Source organism: Pan paniscus, chromosome 5, assembly GCF_029289425.2.
Source record: "Pan paniscus chromosome 5, NHGRI_mPanPan1-v2.0_pri, whole genome shotgun sequence".
Lineage (NCBI taxonomy): Eukaryota > Metazoa > Chordata > Mammalia > Primates > Hominidae > Pan > Pan paniscus.
The window spans coordinates 71,847,100-71,872,694 of record NC_073254.2 but is presented as its reverse complement, the minus strand read 5'-3'; the positions used below and the strand labels follow the sequence as shown (position 1 = coordinate 71,872,694).

Genomic DNA, 25,595 nt, shown 5'->3' with positions numbered 1-25,595 from the left:
GATTAAGAAAATGTGGCACATGTACACCATGGAATACTATGCAGCCATAAAAAAGGAAGAGTTCATGTCCTTCGTAGGGACATGCAAGAAGCTAGAAACCATCATTCTGAGCAAACTATCACAAGGACAGAAAACAAAACACTGCATGTTCTCACTCATAGGTGGGAACTGAACAGTGAGAACACTTGGACACAGGGTGGGGAATATTACACACCAGGGCCTGTCGTGGGGTCAGGGGACGGAGGAGGGATAGCACTAGGAGATATACCTAATGTAAATGACGAGTTAATGGGTGCAGCACACCAACATGACACATGTATACATATGTAACAAACCTGCATGTTGTACACATGTACCCTAGAACCTAAAGTATAATAAAATAGATAAATAAAAAATAATTAAATAAATAAAGGGATAGAGGAATATCTACCAAGCAAATGGAAATCAGAAAAAAACAGCGGTTGCAATCCCAATTTCAGACAAAACAGAATTCAAACAAAACAAAAGATAAAAAAAAGACAAAGAAGGGCATTTCATAACGGTAAAGACTTCAATTGAATAAAAGACCTAACCATCCTAAATATATATGCACTCAACACAGGAGCACCCAGATTCATACAGCAAGTTCTTAGAGACCTACAAAGAGACATAGATTCCCACAAAATAATACTGTGAAACTTCAACATTCCACCAACAGTATTAGACAAATCATTGAGGCAGAAAATTAACGAAGATATTTAGGACCTGAACTCAACACTGGACCAAATGGATCTGATGGACCTCTACAGAACTCTCCATCCAAAACCAATAAAATGTACATTCTTCTCATCACCACACAGCAAATGCTCTAAAAGCAACCACATAATTGGACATAAAATATCCTCAGCAAATGCAAAATAACATAAATCATAACAAACACACTCACGGACTACCATGCAATAATAATAGAAGTCAAGACTAAGAAAATCACCCAAACCCATGTGATTACATGAAAATTAACATGCTTCTGAATGACTTTTGGGTAAAAAATGAAATTAAGGCAGAAATTAAGAAGTTCTTTTAAACTAATGAGGGCAAAGATACAACATATTAGAATTTCTGGGATACAGCTAAGGCAGTGTTAAGAGGGAAATTCATAGCACTAAATAGCCACATAAAAAGTTAGAAAGATTGGCCAGGCATGGTGGCTCATGTCTGTAATCCCACCATTCTGGGAGGCCAAGGCAAGCAGATCATGAGGTCAAGAGATCGAGACCATCCTGGCCAACACGGTGAAACCCCACCTCTACTAAAAATACAAAAATTACCTGGGTGTGGTGGTGTGCATCTGTAGTCCCAGCAACTCAGAAGGCTCAGGTAGGAGAATCGCTTGAACCTGGGAGGCAGAGGCTGCAGTGAGCCGAGATCACGCCACTGCACTCCAGCCTGGAAACAGAGCAAAACTCCGTCTCAAAAAAAAAAAAAGAAAGAAAGAAAGATCTCACAGCCTGGCAACAGAGCAAGACTCCATCTCAAAAAAAAAAAAAAAACAAAAAAAAAAAATTAGAAAGATCTCAAATTAGCAACTTAATATCACAACTGAAAGAATTAGAGAAGCCTAAACAAATCAGCCTCTAAGCAAGCAAAAGACAAGAAATCACCAAAATCAGAGCTGAATTGAAGGAATTCAAGACATGAAAAACCATTCAAAAGATCAACAAACCCAGGAGTTGATTTTTTTTGCAAACTAGTTCACCAGCAATGGATCCAAAACAAGAAGAAATCCCTGATTCACCTGAAAAAGAATTCAGGTTAGTTATTAAGCTAATCAGGGAGGAGCCAAGAAAGGGGAAGCCCAATGCAAGGAAATCAAAAAATGATACAAGAAGTGAAGGGGGAAATAGTCAAGGAAATAGATAGCTTAAAGAAAAAAAATCAAAAATTCAGGAAACTTTGGACACACTTTTAGAAATGTGAAATGCTCTGGAAAGTCTCAGCAATAGAACTGAACAAGTAGAAGAAAGAAAACCAGAGCTTGAAGACAAGGTCTTCGAATTAACCCAATCCAACAAAGACAAAGCAAAAAGAATATGAAAATATGAACAAAGCCTCCAAGAAGTCTGGGATTATGTTAAACAAGCAAACCTAAGAATAATCAGTGTTCCTGAGAAAGAAGACAATTCTAAAAGCTTGGGAAACATATTTGGGGAAATAATAAATGAAAACTTTCCCGGCAATGCTAGAGACCTAGACATCCAAATATAAGAAGCACAAAGAATACCCAGGAAATCCATCACAAAAAGATCTTTACCTAGGCACATTTTCATCAGGTTATCCAAAGTTAGGATGAAGGAAAGAATCCTAAGAGCTGTGAGACAGAAGCACCAGGTAACCTATAAAAGAAAACCTAACAGATTAACAGCAGATTTCTCAACAGAAACCATACAGGCTAGAAGGGATTGGGACCCTGTCTTCTGCCTCCTCAAACAAAATCATTATCAGCCAAGAATTTTATATCCAGAAAAACTAAGCATCATATATGTAGGAAAGATATAATCTTTTTCAGACAAACAAATGCTGAGAGAATTCGCCATTACCAAGCCACCACTGCAAGAACTGCTAAAAGGAGCTCTAAATCTTGAAGTAAATCCTGGAAACACATCAAGACAGAACCATTTTAAAGCATAAATCTCGCAAGACCTACAAAACAAAAATACAATTTAAAAAACAAAAACAAAAAACCAAGATATACAAGCAACAAATAGCACAATGAATGGAATGGTACCTCACATCTCAATACTAACATTGAATGTAAATGACCTAAATGCTCCACTCAGAAGATACAGAATTGCAGAATGGATAAGAATTCACCAACCAATTATCTGCTGCCTTCAAGAGACTCACCTAACACATAAGGACTCACATAAACTTAAAGTAAGGGGTGGAATAAGGCATTTCATGCAAATGGACACCAAAAGTAAGCAGGGGTAGCTATTCTTGTATCAAACAAATCAAACTTTAAAGCAACAGCAGTTAAAAGACAGAAACAGGGACATTATAGAATGGTAAAAGGCCTTGTCCAACAGGAAAATATCACAATCCTAAACATATATCCACCTAATACTCAAGCTCCCAAATTTATAAAACAATTACTAATAGACATAAGAAATGAGATAGCAAGACAAAACAGTGGGAGACTTCAATACTCCACTGACAGCACTAGACAGGTCATCAAGACAGAAAGTCAACAAAGAAACAATGGATTTAAACTATACCTTGCAACAACTGGACTTAACAGATATTTATAGAACATTTCATCCAACAACCTCAGAATACACATTCTATTCAATAGCACATAGAACCTTCTCCAAGATAAACTATATGACAGGCCATGAAACGAGCCTCAATAAATTTAAGAAAATTGAAATCATATCAAGCACTTTCTCAGACCACAATGGAATATAACTGGAAATCAACTCCAAAAGGAACCTTCAAAATCATGCAAATACATAGAAATTAAATAACCTGCTCCTGAATGAGCATTGGGTCAAAAACAAAATCAAGATAGAAATTATTTGAACTGAATAACAATAATGACACAACCTATCAAAACCTCTGCGATACAGCAAAGGCAGTGCTAAGAGGAAAGTTCATAGCCCTAAATGCCTACATCAAAAAGACTGTAAGAGCACAAATTGACATTCTAAGGTCACACCTCAAGGACTAGAGAAACAACAAACCAAACCCAAACCCAGCAGAAGAAAGGAAATAACCAAGATCAGAGCAGAACTAAATGAAACTGAAACAAGAAAAACAAAAGATAAATGAAACAAAAAGCTGGTCCTTTCAAAAGATAAATACAATTAATAGACCATTAGCAAGATTAACCAAGAAAAGAAGGGAGAAAATCCAAATAACATAACTAAGAAACACAACAGGAGATACTACAACTGACACCACTGAAATACAAAAGATCATTCTAGGCTACTATGAACACCTTTATGCACATAAACTAGAAAACCTAGAAGAGATGGATAAATTCCTGGAAAAATACAACCCTCCTAGCTTAAATCAGGAAGAATTAGATACCCTGAACAGACCAATAACAAGGAGCAAGATTGAAATGGTAATTTAAAAATTACCAACAACAAAAAGTCCAGGACCAGATGGATTCACAGCAGAATTCTACCAGACATTCAAAGAAGAATTGGTACCAATCCTTTTAAAACTATTCTACAGGATAGAGAAAGAAGGAACCCTCCCTAATTCATTATATGAAACCAGCATCGCCCTAATACCAAAACCAGGAAACAACATAACCAAAAAAGAAAACTACAGACTGATATCCTTGATGAACATAGCTTCTAAAATCCTTAACAAAATACTAGCTAACCGAATACAACAACATATCAAAAAGATAATCACCATGATCAAGTGGGTTTCACACCACAGATGCAGGGATGGTTTAACATATGCAAGTCAATAAATGTGATACACCACATACACAGAATTAAAAACAAAAAATCACATGATCATCTCAATAGATGCAGAAAAGGCATTCCACAAAATTCAGCATCTCTTTATGATTAAAACTCTCCACAAAATCAGCATACAAGGGACATACCTTAATGTTATAAAAGCCATCTATGACAAACCCACAGCCAACATAATACTGAATGGGGGTCTCCCCTCTCCCCTCTCCCCTCTCCCCTCTCCCCTCTCCCCTCTTTCCACGGTCTCCCTCTGATGCCGAGCCGAAGCTGGACGGTACTGCTGCCATCTCAGCTCACTGCAACCTCCCTGCCCGATTCTCCTGCCTCAGCCTGCCGAGTGCCTGCGATTGCAGGCGTGCGCCGCCACGCCTGACTGGTTTTCGTATTTTTTTGGTGGAGACGGGGTTTCGATGTGTCGGCTGGGCTGGTCTCCAGCTCCTAACCGCGAGTGATCCGCCAGCCTCGGCCTCCCGAGGTGCCGGGATTGCAGACGGAGTCTCGTTAACTCCGTGCTCAATGGCGCCCAGGCTGGAGTGCAGTGGCGTGATCTCGGCTCGCTACAACCACCTCCCAGCCGCCTGCCTTGGCCTCCCTAAGTGCCGAGATTGCAGCCTCTGCCTGGCAGCCACCCCGTCTGGGAAGTGAGGAGCGTCTCCGCCTGACTGCCCATCGTCTGGGATGTGAGGAGCCCCTCTGCCTGGCTGCCCAGTCTGGAAAGTGAGGAGCGTCTCTGCCCGGCCGCCATCCCATCTAGGAAGTGAGGAGCGCCTCTTCCCGGCCGCCATCACATCTGGGAAGTGAGGAGCGTCTCTGCCTGGCCGCCCATCGTCTGAGATGTGGGGAGCACCTCTGCCCTGCCGCCCCGTCCGGGATGTGGGGAGTGTCTCTGCCCGGCTGCCCTGTCTGAGAAGTGAGGAGACCCTCTGCCTGGCAACCGCCCCGTCTGAGAAGTGAGGAGCCCCTCCGCCCGGCAGCCACCCCGTCTGAGAAGTGAGGAGCGTCCTCCCTCCTCGTCTGGGAGGGACGTGGGGGGGTCAGCCCCCCGCCCGGCCAGCTGCCCCGTCCGGGAGGCGAGGGGTGCCTCTGCCCGGCCGCCCCTACTGGGAAGTGAGGAGCCCCTCTGCCCGGCCGCCCCTACCGGGAAGTGAGGAGCCCCTCTGCCCGGCCAGCCGCCTCGTCCGGGAGGGAGGTGGGGGGGTCAGCTCCCCACCTGGCCAGCCGCCCCGTCCGGGAGGCGAGGGGTGCCTCTGCCCGGCCGCCCCTACTGGGAAGTGAGGAGCCCCTCTGCCCGGCCAGCCACCCCGTCCGGGAGGGAGGTGGGGGGGTCAGCCCCCCTCCCGGCCAGCCGCCCCATCCGGGAGGGAGGTGGGGGGGTCAGCCCCCTGCCCGGCCAGCCGCCCCGTCCGGGAGGGAGGTGGGGGGATCAGCCCCCCGCCTGGCCAGCCGCCCCGTCCGGGAGGGAGGTGGGGGGATCAGCCCCCTGCCCGGCCAGCCGCCCTGTCCAGGAGGTGGGGGGGCGCCTCTGCCCGGCCACCCCTACTGGGAAGTGAGGAGCCCCTCTGCCCGGCCAGCCGCTCTGTCTGGGAGGGAGGTGGGGGGGTCAGCCCCCGGCCCGGCCAGCCGCCCCGTCCGGGAGGGAGGTGGGGGGGTTAGCCCCCCACCTGGCCAGCCGCCCCATCCGGGAGGTGAGGGGCGCCTCTGCCCGGCCGCCCCTTCTGGGAAGTGAGGAGCCCCTCTGCCCGGCCAGCCGCCCCGTCCGGGAGGGAGGTTGGGGGGGTCAGCCCCCCGCCCGGCCAGCCGCCCTGTCGGGGAAGTGAGGGGCGCCTCTGCCCGGCCGCCCCTACTGGGAAGTGAGGAGCCCCTCTGCCCGGCCAGCCGCCCTGTCCGGGAGGGAGGTGGGGGGTCAGCCCCCCGCCCGGCCAGCCGCCCCGTCCGGGAGGGAGGTGGGGGGGGTCAGCCCCCCGCCCGGCCAGCCGCCCCGTCCGGGAGGTGAGGGGCGCTTCTGCCCGGCCACCCCTACTGGGAAGTGAGGAGCTCCTCTGCCCGGCCACCACCCCATCTGGGAGGTGTACTCAACAGCTCATTGAGAACGGGCCATGAAGACAATGGCGGTTTTGTGGAATAGAAAGGGGGGAAAGGTGGGGAAAAGATTGAGAAATCGGATGGTTGCCGTGTCTGTGTAGAAAGAGGTAGACATGGGAGACTTTTCATTTTGTTCTGTACTAAGAAAAATTCTTCTGCCTTGGGATCCTGTTGATCTGTGACCTTACCCCCAACCCTGTGCTCTCTGAAACATGTGCTGTATCCACTCAGGGTTGAATGGATTAAGGGCGGTGCAAGATGTGCTTTGTTAAACAGATGCTTGAAGGCAGCATGTTCGTTAAGAGTCATCACCACTCCTTAATCTCAAGTACCCAGGGACACAAACACTGCGGAAGGCCGCAGGGTCCTCTGCCTAGGAAAACCAGAGAACTTTGTTCACTTGTGTATCTGCTGACCTTCCCTCCACTATTATCCTGTGACCCTGCCAAATCCCCCTCTGCGAGAAACACCCAAGAATGATCAATAAAAAAGAAAAAAAAAAAAAAATACTGAATGGGGTAAAGTTGAAAGCATTCCCTCTGAGAACGGGAACAAGACAAGGATGCCCACTCTCATCACTCCTCTTTAACATAGTACTGTAAGTCCTAGCCGGAGCAATCAGACAAGAGAAAGAAAGGGCATCCAAATAGGTAAAGAGGAAGTCAAACTGTCGCTGTTTGCTGGCGTTATGATCGTTTACCTTGGAAACCCTAAGGACTCCTCCAGAAAGCTCCTAGAACTGATAAAAGAATTGAGCAAAGTTTCCAGATACAAGATTAATGTACACAAATCAGTAGCTCTGCTATACACCAACAGCAACCAAGCAGAGATTCAAATCAAGAACTCAATCCCTTTTATAATACCTGCAAAAAAATAAAATAAAATACTTAAGAATATACCTAACCAAGGAGTCAAAAGACCTCTACAAGGAAAACCGCAAAACACTGTTGAAAGAAATCATAGATAACACAAACAAATGGAAACACATCCCATGCTCATGCAGGAGAAAAATCAATATTGTGAAAATGACCATACTGCCAAAAGCAATCTACAAATTCAATGCAATCCCATCAAAATACCACCATCATTCTTCACAGAATTAGAAAAAAACAATTCTAAAATTCATATGGAACCAAAAAAGAGCCCGCATAGCCAAAGCAAGGCTAAGCAAAAAGAACAAATCTGGAGGCATCACATTACCTGATTTCAAACTATACTATAGGCCATAGTCACCCAAACAGCATGGTACTGGTGTAAAAACAGGCACACAGACCAATGGAACAGAATAGAGAATCCAGAGATAAACCCAAATGCTTACAGCCAGCTGATCTTCAACAAAGCAAACAAAAACATCAAGTGGGGAAAAGACACCCTTTTCAACAAATGGTGCAGGGATAATTGGCTAGCCACATGTAAGAGAATGAAACTGGACCCTCATCTCTCGCCTTATGCAAAAATCAACTGATGATGGATTAAGGACTTAAACCTAAGACCTGAAACTATAAAAATTCTAGAAGATAACATTGGGAAAACCCTTTTAGACACTGGCTTAGGCAAGGATTTCATGACCAAGAACCGAAAAGCAAATGCAATAACAACAAAGATAAATAGCTGGGACCTACTTAAACTAAAGAGCTTTCACATGGCAAAAGGAACAGCCAGTAGAGTAAACAGACAACCCACAGAGTGGGAGAAAATCTTCACAATCTATACATCTGACAAAGGACTAGTATCCAGAATCTACAACAAACTCAAACAAATCAGTAAGGAAAAAAACAAACAAACAATTCCATCAAAAAGTGGGCTAAGGATATGAATAGACAATTCTCAAAAGAAGATATACAAATGGCCGGCAAACATATGAAAAAATGCTCAACATCACTAATGATCAGGGAAATGCAAATTAAAACCACATTGCAATACCACCTTACTCCTGCAAGAATGGCCATAATCAAAATCAAAAAACAGGAGATGTTGGCATGGATGTGATGAACAGGGAACACTTCTACACTGCTGATGGGAGTGTAAACTAGTACAGCCACTATGGAAAACAGTGTGGAGATTCCTTAAAGAACTAAAAGAATCAAGAACTGCCACTTGATCCAGCAACACTACTGGGTATCTACCAGAGGAAAAGAAGTCATTATTCGAAAAAGGTATTTGCACATGCATGTTTATAGCAGCACAACTGACAATTGCAAAATCGTGGAACCAATCCAAATGCTCATCAATCTATGAGTGGGTAGAGAAACTGTGGTGTGTGTGTGTGTATGTATATATATATATAATAAGGAATACTATGCAACCATAAAAAGGAATAATTAACAGCATTTGCAGTGACCTGAATGAGACACTATTATTCTAAGTGAAGTAACTCAGGAATGGAAAACCAAACGTCATAAGTTCTCACTGATATGTGGGAGCTATGCTATGAGGATGTAAGGCATAAGAATGATACAATGGACAAAAAATAAGACTACAAATAATGGTGTAGCGTATACTGCTCGGGTGATGGGTACACCAAAAATCTCACAAATCAACACTAAAGAACTTACTCATGTAACCAAATACCACCCGTACCCCAATAACTTATGGAAAAATTAAAAATAATAAAAATAAATAAAAATTTGGATATCCACAAAAAAAAAATGAATATTTCCCTTCTCCCTCTCTAGGCTATTAGTGGCCCTTCTATTCCATGAAAACTATGACTGTCTTTATCAGTTCTATGTTCCTTTTTATTTGAGACCTAATTTTTCACTAGCTTTGGATTTAGGAAAGAATTTTGATGTTTGATAAATTTTTGGCTGTTGCAAAACTTTTTAGAATCAGATGGATTAATAAACTATAAATATAATGTAAATGCTAAGAATAAGGGAGAATAAAGTTACTATTCAGCTATTATTAATTCAAAAAAAAGAAATGAAGGGCAGGCATCCAACTAGGAAGACAGGAAATCAAACTATCCCTGTTTGCAGATGATGTAATTTTATATCTAGAAAATTCCACAGTCTCAGTCCAAAAGCTCCTTCAGCTGATAAAGACCTTCAGCAGTTTCAGGATACAAAATCAATGAACGAAAATCGCTAGCATTCCTACACACCAACAAAAGCCAAGCTGAGAGCCAAATCAACAAGGCAATCCCATTCACAATTGCCACAAAAAGAATAAAATACCTAGGAATACAGCTAACCAGGGAGGTGAAAGATCGCAACAATAAGAATTACAAAATACTGCTCAAAGAAATCAGAGATACACAAATAAATGGAAAAACATCCCATGCTCATGGACAGGAAAAGTCAATATCATTAAAATGGTCATACTGCCCAAAGCAATTTATATAATTCAGTCCTATTCCTATCAAACTATCAATGACATTCTTCACAGAACTAAAAAATAAATAAATAAAAACTATTTTAAAGTTCATATGAAACTAAAAAAGAGCCCGAATAGCCAAGGCAATCCTAAGCAGAAAGAACAAAGCTTGAGGCATCACACTACCAATTTCAAACTACAGCACAGGATACAGTAACCAAAACAGCATGGTACAGGTACAAAAACAAGCACATAGACCAATGGAACAGAATAGAGAGCCCAGCAATAAGCCCACACACCTACAACCATATGATCGTCAACAAAGCTGACAAAAACAAGCAATGAGGAAAAGAACCCCTATTCAATAAATGGTGCTGGATAACTGGCTAGCCATATGCAGAAGATTGAAGCTGGACTTTTCCTTATACCATATATAAAAATCAACTCAAAATGGATTAAAGACTTAAATGTAAAATCCAAAGCAATGAAAACCCTGGAAGACAACTTAGGCAATACCATCTGGACATAGGAATGGGCAAAAATTTCATGACAAAGACACCAAAAGCAAAAATTGGCAAATGGGATCTAATTAAACTTAACAGCTTCTGCACAGCAAAAGAAATTATCAACAGAGTACACAGACAACCCACAGAATGGAAGAAAATACTTCCAAACTATGCATCTGACAAAGGTCTAATATTCAACATCTATAAGGAATTTAAATATACAAGAGATAAACAACCCCATTAAAAAGTGGGCAAAGGACATGAACAGACACTTCTCTAAAGAGGACATACATGTGGCCAAGAAGCATATGAACAAAAGTTCAGTATCAATGATCATTAGAGAAATGCAAATCAAAACCACAATGAAATACCATCTCATACCAGTCAGAACGGCTATTACTAAGAAGTCAAAAAATAACAGATGCTGATGAAGTTGCGAAGAGGAGGGAACACTTATACACTGTTGAAGGGAGTGTAAATTAGTTCAACCAATGTGGAAAGCAGTATACTGATTCCTCAAAGAGCTAAAAGCAGAACTATCATTCAACCTTGCAATCCCATTACTGGGTATATACCCAGAGGAATATAAATCATTCTACCATCAAGACATATGTACACCAATGTTCATTGCTGCACTATTCACAATAGCAAAGACATGGAATCAACCTAAATGTCCTTCAGTGACAGACTAGATAAAGAAAGTGTGGTACACATACATTATGGAATACTATGTAGCCATAAAAAAGAATGAGATCATGTCTTTTGTGGGAACATGGATGGAGCCGGAGGCTACTAACTAGCAAACTAACCCAAGAATAGAAAACCTAATACCACATGTTCTCACTTAGTGAGAGCTAAATGATGAGAACTCTTGCACACACAGAAAAGAACAACAGACACTGGGGTCTACCTGAGGGTGGAGGTTGGGAGGAAGGAGAGAAGCAGAAAAGGTAACTATTGGGTACTGAGTTTAATACCTGGGTGATGAAATAATCTGTACAACAAGCCCCCATGACATGAGTTTACCTATGTAACAAACCTTCACATGTACCCCCAAACCTAAAAGTTAAAAAAAAAGAAATATGTGTTGAATAGACAACAGATTGTAAACTGCATCTTAGAAAAAGGTTAACAAACCAGTATCTCACAAATAGAACAACAATCAAGTTCAGCTGAGCATCCTCAGTCAACAAACCTGTCAAACTAGAAAGAGCATATGCTTATTTTCCCCCAAAAAATGATTTTTTTTCTGTTATTAGGTTGGCGCAAAAGTAATTGCAGTCTTTGCCATTAAAAGTAAAGAAAAAAACCACAATTACTTTTGCACCATCCTAATAGTCTCATGGCTTTCAACTGCAACGTTTTGTTTCCCACAGATCAGCAGCAAGGGAGACCAAATGAACTGGTGCCTGACAGTAATGGTGGAGGTGAAAGCATGTTATGCTTGCATATCGCGATATGCTACTTGCATATTGACGGATTTGCTGCAGCACTGACAAGTTCACAGTGACCCACTTTAAAATGGCATTAAATGATCAGTATATTTAAAAAGACATGTTAACCAGAACCCAAGAAATCAGCTAGTTGTACACAAATAGTAATAAAACTCCTATATGATTCCCAACTAAGCAACCATTCAAGAAAATTAATTATATTTAATCACAGTTTAAGGAAGAAAATTGAACACTACTTTTAAAAAGAGGATACAAGATTTAAGAGGATTCCAAACTCTTTAGAAATAAAAATTACCTGATCAAGTGCCTACAAAGCATATTTTTCCAAACGAACAAATAATTAGTGAGCCACAGACCCAACTGGTACTTTCTAAATGTGAAAAAGGAAATCCTTTTCAAAAAAGAAAATCCTTGCTTTTCTCTGTGACTCCAAGTAAGAGCCACTTACCTGCCTTTCAATTATCTTCCTGGGAACTTCTCAGTCCTTTTTTCTGTATCTAAATAAGATGTGTATAAATACATTTTTTGGAAGTCTGGTTTCTTTAACGTTTTACCAGTACCTTCTAAAGATGAGTCTCACAAATAGAAAGTGAAATTAAGGCCAGGCATGGTGACTCATGCCTGTAATTCCAGAACTTTAGGAGGCTCAGGTAGAAGGATCACTTGAGCACAGGAGTTCTAGACCAACCCAGGCAACATAGGGATATCCCCAACTCTACATAAACTTTTATTAATAAAAACTTAGCCAGGCACTGTTGGCACAGGCCTGTGGCTCCAGCTACTTAGGAGGCTAAGGCAGGAGGACTGCTTGAGCCTGGGATGTCAAGGCCATGGTGAGTTGTAATTGCACCACTGCCCTCCAGCCTGGGTGACAGAGTAGAGACCCTGTCTAAAAATAAAAAATAAATAGTCACACTGTGTAAGGAGAAAGAGATTTTTGCCTTAAAGAAATCCAGCTCCAATTTAAGGATCTGCCCCATTTTCTAACAACAAATGAAGTATGTTCTCTGCTTAATGACATCAAGTGGAAGTGTATGGAAACCAAGCTCAGCTGTGGGCCCCCTCTCTTCTCCACTGACATCCCACACTCTTCCTGGAGTCTCATGGCTTCACATTCTCCTCCCCAAAAATTTAGACACTGAAATCCAACTTCAAACTTGCCATCTCCATTTGTGTAACCAATAAGCACCTTCTACTTAACGTGGTCAGAATAGAACTCTTTATTTTATTTTACATATTTTTCTCGGAGTCTTCTACATCTTGGCAAAGGCATCACCCCCTAATAAATTATTCAAGCCAAAATTCTAGGCAGTGTAATATAATGGTCAAGAACATAGACCTTGATGCCAGACTGTATGGATTCAAATCCTGCTTCTGCTCCTCACTACCTGTATAAAGATACTACAAGCCTCAGAGAGTGATAATGGTACCTGCCTTATAGGGCTACCATAAAGACTAAATGCATTAATTCATATAAAGCATTTAGAATAGCACTTGGCAAATATTAAATTTTCACTATGCTTAAGCTCTCATCATCATCATCATTATGCTGATTCTTCTCTTTCTCTCACAACCAATCCACCATGTCAATAATACTTTAAAAACTAACTGAAATCCACTGACTTCTGTCAGTCATATCACCACAACCAATCCATTTCAAGCCGCTATCTAGATTAATGTGAAAACTTCCAGACTAGTCCTCCCGCTTCCATTCCTTTTTTATCCTCCAAAATGGCTTTCAAGCAGCAGCCACAGTCATCTATTTAAAACATAAATCAGATCATATCACTCACTTATTCAAAATCATCCAATGTCTTTCAACTACATTAGGCTAAAAAAAAATCAAACTCTTTACCCTGGGACTCTACCTCAAAGTCTCACAGAGTCTACACCTAGCCATTGCAGCCTCACATGGTAGCACTCTGCCGTAGCTCACTATGCTCCAGCTACACTGGCCTTTTTGATCCTAAAAAAAAGGCCAAGATTCCTCCCTTTGGGGGCCTTTGCATTAGTGACTTTTCCTGCCTGGAATGCAGTTTCCTCTATATTTGTTCAGCTGGCTCCTTCATGTCATTTACAATATTGTTATTGTTTATTTCTTCAGTAATTGTCTGTCTCCCACTAGAATATAAGCTTTGTAAGAGAAGAAATCTCATCTAATTTGTTAAGTAGTATCTCTAGTACCCAAACCTATGCATGGATGAACAAATAAAAAGTTATTTAAAAATAAACCATTAAATAAAAGAACTGGCTATAGCTTCTAAAATTGCCATATGAAGCAAAAAAAATCTATCTTTCCCTCATTCTTTTCCCTAACTGGTTATCAATCTATTCTACCGTAGCTCCAAATTCACCCCTTGGGCCTGCTCTGTGACTGGACCTTAATATACTTACCTTTGAATATTTTATCAGAGTTTGAAGACCTAAATCACCTGGTTATACAACTCCTGACAAAGGCACAGTTACCATCAAAAGACCCTAAGAATTACAATCAGAAAACCTGAGATCAAGTCAGGGCTCCAGCAATTATTAGCCAACATAATCTTAGACAAATTACTTTGGCCTCTCTGTGCTGCATTTTCCTCATCCATATAATGCACATTATAACGCCTTTCTCTCTCAGTGACTTATAGTGGGATTAACAGTATGTATAAACAGTAAACTGTGAACAAAAGCAAGTTTATATCATTATTTGGTATCTGTCAGTTCAATAAAATTTTACTGACCACTAACCCCATGTGCCACATGCTATACCAGATAAAAATTTGAATTAAGAGAAATCCCTCACTCTCAAAGAACTTACATTTTAATTGAGGAGGAAAACACATAATGAGAATAATTTCACCGTAATTTGGTCGTGTGCAGAATGCTGTGGGAACACAAAGGAGATATACTTAGCACAATCTTGGGACTTAAGGGAAGGTTCTGAGAGGAAGTAGGGCCACAGAGTTCCTATCAAAGGAAAAAGTAATGTCAATTTTTTATCAGTCCTAAACCATGTTCATAAGCTAGATAGTCATATTATAAAAGTCATATGGTCACAGGTTAAGAATAAGCTTTCAGTTGTCACCTGGGGCAAAACTCTCATCAATTTACAACTTCCCCCAGAACCATTTATTTCATCCTCTACCACTCATCAAAATACCTTTCAAAAAATCTACTTTAGGGCACTTTTTCTTATCCTACAAGAATATTTCCATTTATAAAGCTGGAAGTTTTCAATTACATACTCCAAGGTCAAAACCTTCCTCAATGGAAAAGACAGTAATAAAGAGACCATAGCAATAGGTTTAGATTTCTACTTCGCCACAGCCCTAAATGAACTCCTTCGCTTCCCTCCTGCTCCTTTCCACAGCTGTCAGGACAGGCTCCCAGGCAACAACTCCCACCACTCTCCTACATAAGAAAAAGTGTTCTCTGGACCTCCTCTCAACCAGGCTCGGCCCTGAACCACCCAGGAGAAAGCAAGTCACTGTCTGTCTTCTATTAAATCCAAGACACCAAGGCCAGAACTCTCCACAACCCACCTGTAATCAGGACAAATCCTTTTCTTTCTTTCTTTCTTTTTTTTTTTTTTTTTTTTTTTTTTTTTTGAGACAGGGTATCACTCTGTCGCCCAAGCTGGGGTGCAATGGCATGATTATAGCTCATTGCAGCCTTGATCTCCCAGGCTCAACTGATCCCCCCACCTCAGCCTCCCAAGTAGCTGGGACTACGGGCACATGCCACCACGACTGGCTAGTTTGTTGTTGTTGTTGTTGTTGTTGTTTTTAGTAGAGACTGATTCTCACTATGTTGCCCAGGCTCGTCTCAAACTCCTGAGCTCAAGCAATCCTCCCACCTCCTCCTCCCAAAGGACGAGGGTTACAGGTGTGAGCCACCCCACTCAGCCAGAATAAATCCATTTAAAGTAAATCTAAATCCATTAGAGCTGTACACAGTTATACTCAATACCCTACAATTCCATTCCTAAACACATAACCAACAGAAATATGTTTTCCAAAATATGTGCTACAATGTTCAGAGCAGCAGTATTTGTGATAACCAAAAAAAAAAAGAAAACAAAAGCCAAATGCCTATCAACAATAGAATGGATAAATTTTGATAAAGTCAATCAGAATTGGGCTGAATCAAAATCATGTAATCTGATAGAATGCAGTGAAAAGAACATAGCATAACTTCTGTTACAGTACTACTTAAAATGTCTAACTTGAATCTAGGCAGAAACATCAGATAAACCCAAACTGAGAGATACAAAATAACTACTGATAATCTTCAAAAGTAACAAAGTCCATGAAAATCTAAGAGAAACTAAGAATCTATTGCAGACTGAAGGAGATTAAAGAGACGTGACAACTAAATAATACATGTGAATTAAAATTGCCTGTGGGATGTGAATGAGACAACTGGTGAAACTTGAATGGGGTCTGGAGGTTAGATGGTAGTAACTTATAAACATTAATTTTCTTATTTGGATGTTGAATTGTGGTTATGCAGGAAAATGTTCTGTTTGAAGGAAATAAACACTAACAAGTATTGGGGGTGCCAAGACATCAGGCTGGGAACTTATTCTCAAATGGTTTAAAGAAAAAGTTGCTATTTTCTACTTAATTTTCTGTAAGTCTGTGATATTTCAAAATTTTTTAAAGTATTAATTTTTAAAAAAGTATGTTTGGAAGGGGAAGAATGAGTAGAAAGAAGTGAAGAAGAATGGAATTCAAAGTTCATAAATACTCTTATTTCTTAACAACAAGGTAGAAAGCTTAGGTGCAGTTGGCTGAAATGAATTTATTACAAACTTAGGAACCCAAGTTTTGTCTTTTCTCTCAGTATAGATCCCCCACTTCTACCCAGAAAGTAGAAAAAAATTGTAAAATTTTGCAAAAATCTGCCACATATCCTTCTTTCTACACTGGAATATTGGGATGATAAATCACAAATATACATAGAATATCTTGACTTATCTAAAATAAAAATGTGTGGCAAATGTAAAATTTTTTTTACATTTTTAAAGTTGCTTTCAAGGCAAATTTATAAAACAAACAGTCAAAACTTATTAAAAATTTATTTAAACTTTGCAATACACAAAATCAGAAGTAGCTTTAAACCCAAAAGTAAAAGAATTTCAGATTCATTTTCATAGTTAGGTTTTTGGGCACTGGGCAGCTTGGCTTGAAAGAAATTACAAAGTGAAAAACTTTGTACACTTAATTCATATTCAGTGTCTTTTCTAGGTAGTAGACAATTGTTGTCTGCCTTCCCATCTTCATTCTCACCTCTCCCCATTCCTAACAATCATCCATTTTTGTTTGGGATATTGTGGTTTCAGGAACACACTGACTCTCAGCTCCCATGATCCCCCATCTAAAGGGGCAGACACATGATCTTAGGCTAGGCTATCCCTTAAACCACAATAGCTGCTTTAGTGATAGACATGTGATATGGGTTAAACTCTGTCCCAAGAAAATCATATGTTGAGGTACTAACCCCCAGTACCTCAGAATGTGACCTTATTTAGAAATAGGATTGTTGCAGATGTACTTAGTTACAATGAGGTCACATTGGAGTTGAGAGGTGACTGATATCCTTAGAAAAATGATACCCCAATATGACTGATATCCTTAGAAAAAGCAGAATTTGGGACATGCAAGGTGAATGCCATGTGAAGACTTGAGTTATGTTGCCACAAGTCAAAGAACTACCAGAAGCCAGAAGACAGATGTGGAATAGATCTTTCCCCAGCACCTTCAGAGGAAGCATGGCCATGCCGACACCTTGATTTCAAACTTCTGCCCAGGGACAAAGAAACTCTTTCAGATAGTATGCTATATAGAAATAAAGCCTGATCCCGTGGTAACTATTTTTGCAACCATCAGAAAGCCAGACTGAGGATAAGGCATACACATAAGGGTAAAGACATATTCAGAGAAAGGGGTGAAACATTCGGCAAGCTATGTCTGAAGTCCATACTATATCTAGACTTCTCACTTTTATGAGCTAACAGATCCTATTTATTGGTTAATGTAGCATAGGCTGTTACCTGCAACTAGAAAAGAAAATACTAACTAACGCAGACACTGATCTAGGTACCAGGATGCTTTCTGCTACTAGAGAAAGAGAATTCCACTCAAATATGAGTACCTAAGTTAGTGCCTTTAAAAATTAAAACTTCATTATCCCATGTAATAAAAAGTTTGATGGTTCCAGAATAGGTTAATTCAGCAACTCAACGACAGCAACAAGGACTCAGATTCTTTCCATCTTTCTACATGTCTATGCAGCAAATTGGGTTGTCCCGAAGTTACCTGCCTCATCTCTAGATGGCTGTAGATGTTCCAGGCATCACATTCAGTTACAACAATATCCAGAGGGGGGAAAAAAAGACTACTTCATCCCACATACCTTTTTTTTTTTTTTTTTTTTTTAGCAAGAAAAACTTTTTTCAGAAGCCCCCAAATAACTCATACTTTTTAGCCACAATGACATTGTCACAGGCATAAATTAAAAATTTGGTAAGAAGGAAATGACTATGATCAGATTAATAGTAGCATTAACATGCCAGAAGTTTTCTGAAATGCACGGTGATATTTTTGGTTGTCATGGAGACTGGGGTCCACCACCAGCATTTAATAGATGACAGCTAAAACTATCCAATATGCTGGAAAATATTTGTCTATTTCACACAAAGAAGTGTGGTCTAAAATGTCAACAGAGAGAATATGGGGGAATAAAACTAAGAATAATAAAAGAGCAATGGCCAAACAGTAGACAAGTATCAGTGTCTTCCACAGTGGTGAAAGACACTATTCTTAGCTGTAACTAGAATATAATCTAGGGTAGTGACAGACAAGTAAAGAAAAAATTTAAAAGCATCAACTTTCATGAGGATAAAGAAATAACAGGATTAGGAATGGAGAAAGAATATTAACAGTTACTAAATACCTGTTATGCTAGGTGTTCTCATAAATTCCTTCATTTAATAAACACAGAGAGTTAGTCTTCCCAAGTGCTGACATAGCTAAATTATACATATTTAGGTAACCCCAGAGAGTCAATAAAAATTTATTTATATCAGAAAATACTACAATTTTTAACTGAGAAGGAAAGCTTGGCATATGCTTACACTATAATCAGTACAGTTTAAAACAGCCATGTCACAAACCTTTGAAGTCTTCTTCTGCATTAGGTACAAAAAAAGTATTAAAAACTGACTCAGATTAAGAGACAACAACTGTAAAATACGTGTTTTACATATAAAAATGTGTATAGTTTTAAGATATCACCACTTAAGAGTCACACTTCCAACAAACTACTTAAAAATCACTGATCATGTCATTTGTTCAACACAGCCACCTCCAAATTCACCCAGTATGGAGATACTCATTGCAGCACTAGCATATCACAGTGTTAGTACTTAAGATTTTCTTCTATATTGTCTTCTACTGATACCAAATACTAATTCAGAACAGAAATCTAGGAGTTATATCTACCACAGGCCACACTAATTGTTAAGAGCCATATACGAAGTCTATTTCTAAGGAAAAAAGACATGACCATGAAGAAACCCACAGAGGTTACTCACAAAATTAATCGCTCAGCATTGGTATTAGTAGGATCAAGAAAAAAAACTTAAAAACCAACTATGGATAGTAACAAATAAAAACCTAGGAATTTTGGGATTAACAGTACAACATCATAAGTAATCTGAATATCATTATGAAAACTGAATTAACTTATTTCCTAGAGAAACACAGAATAAAAGTACCAGGGGTATATAACTGAAAGTGTGAACATGTCAGATACAGAAATAAAGTAAAATACTCACTGCCAAAGCCTTGGACAGTTTGGCTCTAAATTCATTCAGGATGATTGCCACAATGTCCTTAAGTGGTACGTAAGCAAAGCCATCTTCCAAATAGACTTTCCTTCCTCGAAACAAATCCAGAGCATCAGCAAAAGGGATCTGAATTAAGAGTAAAACAGGCAAAATAAGTCAGCACCTGTCATTAAGAAATCCTCCTAAGTCTTCATATGCATAAAGTATAAACAAAGAAATTCATTAGTCCTAGCAGAGCCAAAAGAATATCAAAATGATTAATTTATCCTCCTTAAAACTCAACAGCATTAGCAAACAGTGGCAGTACAAAAATATGTTCGTTTCAGAGTTGATGTTTTGAAAAATAGTAACACTAAAAGGCCAAGTTGGAATCCTTACTTTTATTCCTTAACCTCTGAATTTACAAAACATAATCCCCAGGATTTCAAACTCTTAACTCAAGACTTCTACACATGTTGCATTCACCTCACATATCCCACTTTGTATTCTGCATCAGAGAGAATCCTAATTTGTAAACAACATATTCAGAGCTGAAAATTACTTGTAAGTAAATTCCAATTTCTTCATGTATGTTTCCATTCTCACTCCAGAGAAATATACTGAGAAAGCTAATCTCAGTACTAAGAAATGGAAATAATAAGCATTCAGTTTTGCTATTAAAAGAAGTATTTGCCCCAAGAATTTATTTTTAAAAATCTTAGATTTTTAAACCCTATGAACAATCTTAAAATTCTAAGAGATGAGCGAAGTATGATATTAGTAAACTGTAAAAATCATTCTTACTCTCCAATAGAATTTTTCTTTTTAAAAAACGAGGTTAAAAAATTAGGTGAAAAATGATTCCCAAATTGCTTATTCATTCAAGTTTTAAGGAAGAATTAAATATAAATGCATACAATTTTCTGTATATCCAATGACATCTCACACTATAAACAGATCATGTGCTTTTTAACAACTTTCAATTAATTTACCTATTTCTACAACTGCAACACTGTCCCTGCCCTCATGGGCACACACGGAAAGTCAAACAGACCTACAGGGTAAATTGTGTGATACTGCACCAAATAGGTAGCTTACATAGGACATATGAGATGAGCAGGTAAGAGGGTTTACTGCAATAATATAGGGAAGAAACATGAGTTCTAGTCCAAGCTCTGATACTGACTAGACTTATTTGGTGAATTTAATGAATGCCTCTAAATCTCAGCAGCCAGATCTGTAAAGCTGAGAGAGGGGAGGAAGAGAGAGGCTAACTGACCCTTAGGGATTCTTTAGCCATAATATTTCATGATTCTAGCTTATTAAGGTGGTCACAGTGGAAACAAAAATGCCCAAGTAGAAGCAAAAGATGATGTGAAGGCAGAGTAACTGGAAATGTGTGGTGTAAGAGAAATAAATATTGATCACCACACTCTAGGCTTGAAAGGCTGACTGAATGATGGCCCAACAGTCGAAACAAAGAAGCTGGAATGGGGCAGGACTTTAAACTACTGGCACTCACTCATAATAATTAGCACATTCTTTTCAAAGGAAATTGTGGGGTTGCAGTTATCAAATTGTAAAATGAATTTAAACTCTTCCCTCTTCCCCTTCTGGAAGGGTTCATGTGAAGTAGTTATCTGAACTGAGTGGGGAGGGCAAACTGAGGTGGCCAAGCACGGGATGATGGAATCTGAGTAGGTTAAGGAGGGCATTCCCATAGGAAAAAACGTAGGCTTACAATGTCAGAGCCCAGTGGAATCACAGAGAGACCATGAGGCGAGACACCACGATGTCAGAGGTCAAGAGAAGCGAAGGGGGGCTTCCACGCAAGGCAGCAATCCAAACAGAGTGTTGGGCCAAATGGGTGATGAGGGTTTCCTGGCAGGGGATAGCCCAGTGCAGGGTGTAAGAACCCAAACAATGCAAGGAGGGTATTCCATTAGGAAAACAGCCTGTAATGGGAGGTCAGAGCCCAAGCAGGGTTGGGAATGTGTCCGTGGAAGGAGACAGCCCAGGAGAGAACATTGGCACACCATTAGTGCAATGAGGACAGTATCTGTGCAGGAGACAGAGTAGCTGTGGTGATGAGAGGCTATAAAAATGGATTAATTAAATATGTATATAAAGCTCAATGCGACATATTTAACAAAACCTAGGAAGTATTTTACATGTTTACATACCTTATAAATGGACTCGAACCCCAACTTAAGTCCACTTAAACTTGGTGATGAGGCAACAATCTCCTGTTCTCGAAGAGTCTTCTCTTCATCACTTATCTAAAAAAACATATTTTAAGCTGTTACAAAAATTTGAAGTCCTCATTCAGTTTCAATAAAATGATTTCCTGTTTTAATGAATACTGTTTTATTAAAAATTTTAAAACCTTGATATCTCAAATCATTTCTAACATGATGTCTGAATCACTATCATTAGTGAAGGCAAAATACAGAAAAAAACCTAAATTGAATATTCTTTCAAATTTCAACCCTGCCAATTTCTGAAGGTATACATCAAAAGAACAGTAGCAGACAAAGAGAAAAATTTTAATGAGAAAAAGGAAAAAACTTATCATAAAAACTCAGGTTAATATAGACTAAAAATGAGCATTATCCTAATTTGAGTTATGTTAATATATTAAAATATCCTAATTGAGGTTAGAGTGGTTTGACTATTTCTCAATTTTCTAGCCACATAAGACAATTCCAAACTTAAAACACTAGTTTTTCTAGGAACAACTATAAATTTATTATCTCAGACTGATTATGGCTTTATAAAAAATTGATAGATCTGATTAGTACAAGCGTTAAACTTCTATACCAAAACATATATATATTTTTGTAAATGAAGATGAAATATAAGTGACAAACTGAGGGAAATATTTACATCATCTGATGTGTGAGTTAGCCTCAGTAAGCCCCTAGTTGGCAGTATGTAAGCTTTCATAACCCAAAAGTAGTAAAACATGAACAGCCAATAGTTACATAAGTAAAAATAATAAATGCTAAATTAAAATAATAATGTGTACTATTTTCCATCTATCAAAATGGTAAAAGTTAAAAAGATTTAGAATACACAGTGTTAGGACAATCTTTGTGTACCATACTTTGATAATACATATCAAATAGCCTTTAAAAACGCAGATTGTAACTATTTTATTTTCAGATTAATCACAAGTAGGACAAGCACACAAATAAAAACGTTTCTTTATTACAGTGTTATTTATAATAATAAAGAAAAAAACTAAATGTCCAACATGTATCTAGTTAAACAAACTGCAGTAGAACTTGCTGTTTCAGTAAAACAGGCTATATTATTTAGGTCAACCTCCTAGAGAAAACAAAACAAAACAAAACACTGATAAAATTTTTAAAACATCTTTACAGCACAGAAAGTTAATACACAAAGTCAGGCCCACACAAAGTGGGATATCTGACGAGAGACCTTCCTGCTCAAATGATGTAGGATATCAGGGAATCCCAAGCCTTGAACTTGTTTTAAGGCGGTACCTGATTCAAACGCCCAGGCACCTCGCAAAAGCAAACTCAAATCCTCTCTGGAGGAACCTTCACATTACACCTCAAAGTATTCCTACAAATAAATTTCCAAATACAATGTCAAGCACGTTGTATTTTATAACAAGGTATAGAATAAAACTATACTTCACGAACAAAAACAACAGGGAAGAATTCACAAAGTTTACAGATAATAACTATGCTACCATGTGTACAGAAATAAAAGACAAGCACAATCTGTATGAAGTGGAAACTATAAAAAGTGATTTTTTTTTTTAAAGCAAAAGGCTGGGCACGGTGGCTCACGTCTATAATCCCAGCACTTTTGGAGGCCAAGGCGGGAGGATCACTTGAGTCCAGGAGTTTGAGACCAGCCTGGGCAACACGGTGAGACCCCATCTCTACAAAAAAAAAAAAAAATTAAAACATTAGCCAGGTATGGTGGTATACACTTGTTATCTCAGCTACTTGGGAGGCTAAGGTGGGAGGATCGCTTGAGCCCAGGAGTTAGAGGCTGCAGTAAGCCATAATCACATTACTGCACTCCAGTCTGGGTGACACAGCAAACCCTTATCAAAAAAAAAAGAAGAAGAAGAAGAAAAAGCTTTCTGATGTGCTGTTTTACATCACTGAATGGAACCTGGGTTTTCATTAAAAAGGTTCCAAACACACAGTTTGTAGAATCTAAGAAATGACATTTCTGAGCCCATTGAGCCCTTACAGGAACATACAAACATCCAGCCCTAAGACCTAAAATCAAGCAATGTGCACAAAACCTTCGTGATGTGTTGTTTTATATCACTAAATGAAACCTATGTTTTATTAAACAGGTTCCAAACACACATTTAGATGAATGTAAGAAATGACATTTCAGAGATGATTAGGCCTATATAAGGAAAAAAAGGAAAAAGAAAAAAAAATTTCTAGAAATAGACAAAAAAAATTTAGGCACAGAAATTTAAAACTCAATGGAGTCAGGAAGAAACCCCTGAAATTCCTGTAGCTGTGAACAATTACTTGAGGATGAACCAGAACCTTATCAGCCTTCACATGGATCTACAACCCATTTTCAACTTATCTAGTGGGTCTGAGATCTCAGATCCCAGATTTAAATTAAAATTGTCCTGGACCAGCAATGACCCCAGGCCAATGAAAAAAAAAAAACAAATGAAAACCCTTCTAGAAAGATATAATCCTCCTAAGCTTCAATATACTCCACAAATAACTTTCGAAACACAATCTCCAGCATACAACAGTAACAAAGCACACCAGGAAATGAGACTCCATGAATAAAAACAATATAGGTAAGAACAAAAAAGTATCAAGATTGAAAAAGAAGAACTAAAACTCTATTTGCAGATTATATGATTTAGTATGCTTAGAAAATCCAGAAGAATCCATGACAAATTATTAAAACTATTGGCCTAATTGAGTCAGGTTTCTGGATTCAAATATAGAAAAACCGGCAGGGTGCGGTGACTCACACCTGTAATCCCAGCACTTCAGGAGGCTGAGGCTGGTGGATCATGAGGTCAGGAGTTTGAGACCAGCCTGGCCAACATGGTGAAACCCCATCTCTACTAAAGACACCAAAAAAAAAAAATTAGCTGGGCATGGTGGTGCACGCCTGTAATCCCAGCTACTCAGGAGGGTGGGGAAGAAGAATTGCTTGAACCTGGAAGGTGGAAGTTGCGGTGAGCCAAGATTGTGCCACTGCACTCCAGCCTGGGCGACAAGGCGAGACTCCGTCTCAAAAAATAAAAAATATAGAAAAACTAATTGTATTTCTATATGCCAGCAACAAAATTCAGTAAGGGAATTTTTTAAGCTACAATTTACAACAGAATTAAAACTATCAAGGATCTAGGAATAAATCCAACAAAATATGTGCAAGGCCTTCACCAACAAAAATATAAAACCTTAGAGAAACTGGAGAAAAATTAATTAACAGAGATACCCTAAACATCAACCAGAAAACTTAATATTGTAAATGTTTTAAATCTCTTCAAATTAACCTATAGATTCAATACAATCCCAAACAAAATCGTAATAGCTTTTGTGTATGCCTGTGTGTGTGGACGTTCTGGTTCTAAAATGTACATGAACATGCAAAGGGCCAAGAACAGCCAGAACAGAAATAACAAAAAAAAGAGTCAATCCAATAGAAAAATTAGCAAAAGACATTAACAGGCACTTTACAAATGAGAAAACTCAAAGAGCCAAAAAATGTATTAAAAGATGCTCAACCTCCTTAGTCATCAGGGTTTGAAACCATAATGGAAACCTCAATGACATACCACTACATGACAATTAGAATGGTTAAAATATACAAATGGCCAGGCATGGGAGTTGGCATCTGTAATCCCAGCTACTTGGGAGGCTGAGGTGGTTGGATCGCTTGAGGCCAGGAGTTTGAGACTAGCCTGGGCGACTAA

General features: G+C 39.3%; 1 protein-coding gene across 3 annotated transcripts in view; it reads right to left on the bottom strand.

Annotated features, from left to right (window-relative positions):
• The window catches only part of PRIM2 (DNA primase subunit 2), a 427,261-nt gene that overhangs the window by 247,141 nt on the left and 154,525 nt on the right, over positions 1-25,595 (bottom strand). For all 3 annotated transcript variants that reach the window (XM_063604933.1, XM_055113695.2, XM_055113696.2), the window contains 2 exons: positions 21,829-21,924; positions 19,655-19,792 (listed from right to left, as the gene is read on the bottom strand). In XM_063604933.1, coding sequence (XP_063461003.1) covers positions 19,655-19,792; positions 21,829-21,924 — 234 coding nt within the window. The remainder of the gene's footprint in view (positions 1-19,654; positions 19,793-21,828; positions 21,925-25,595) is intronic.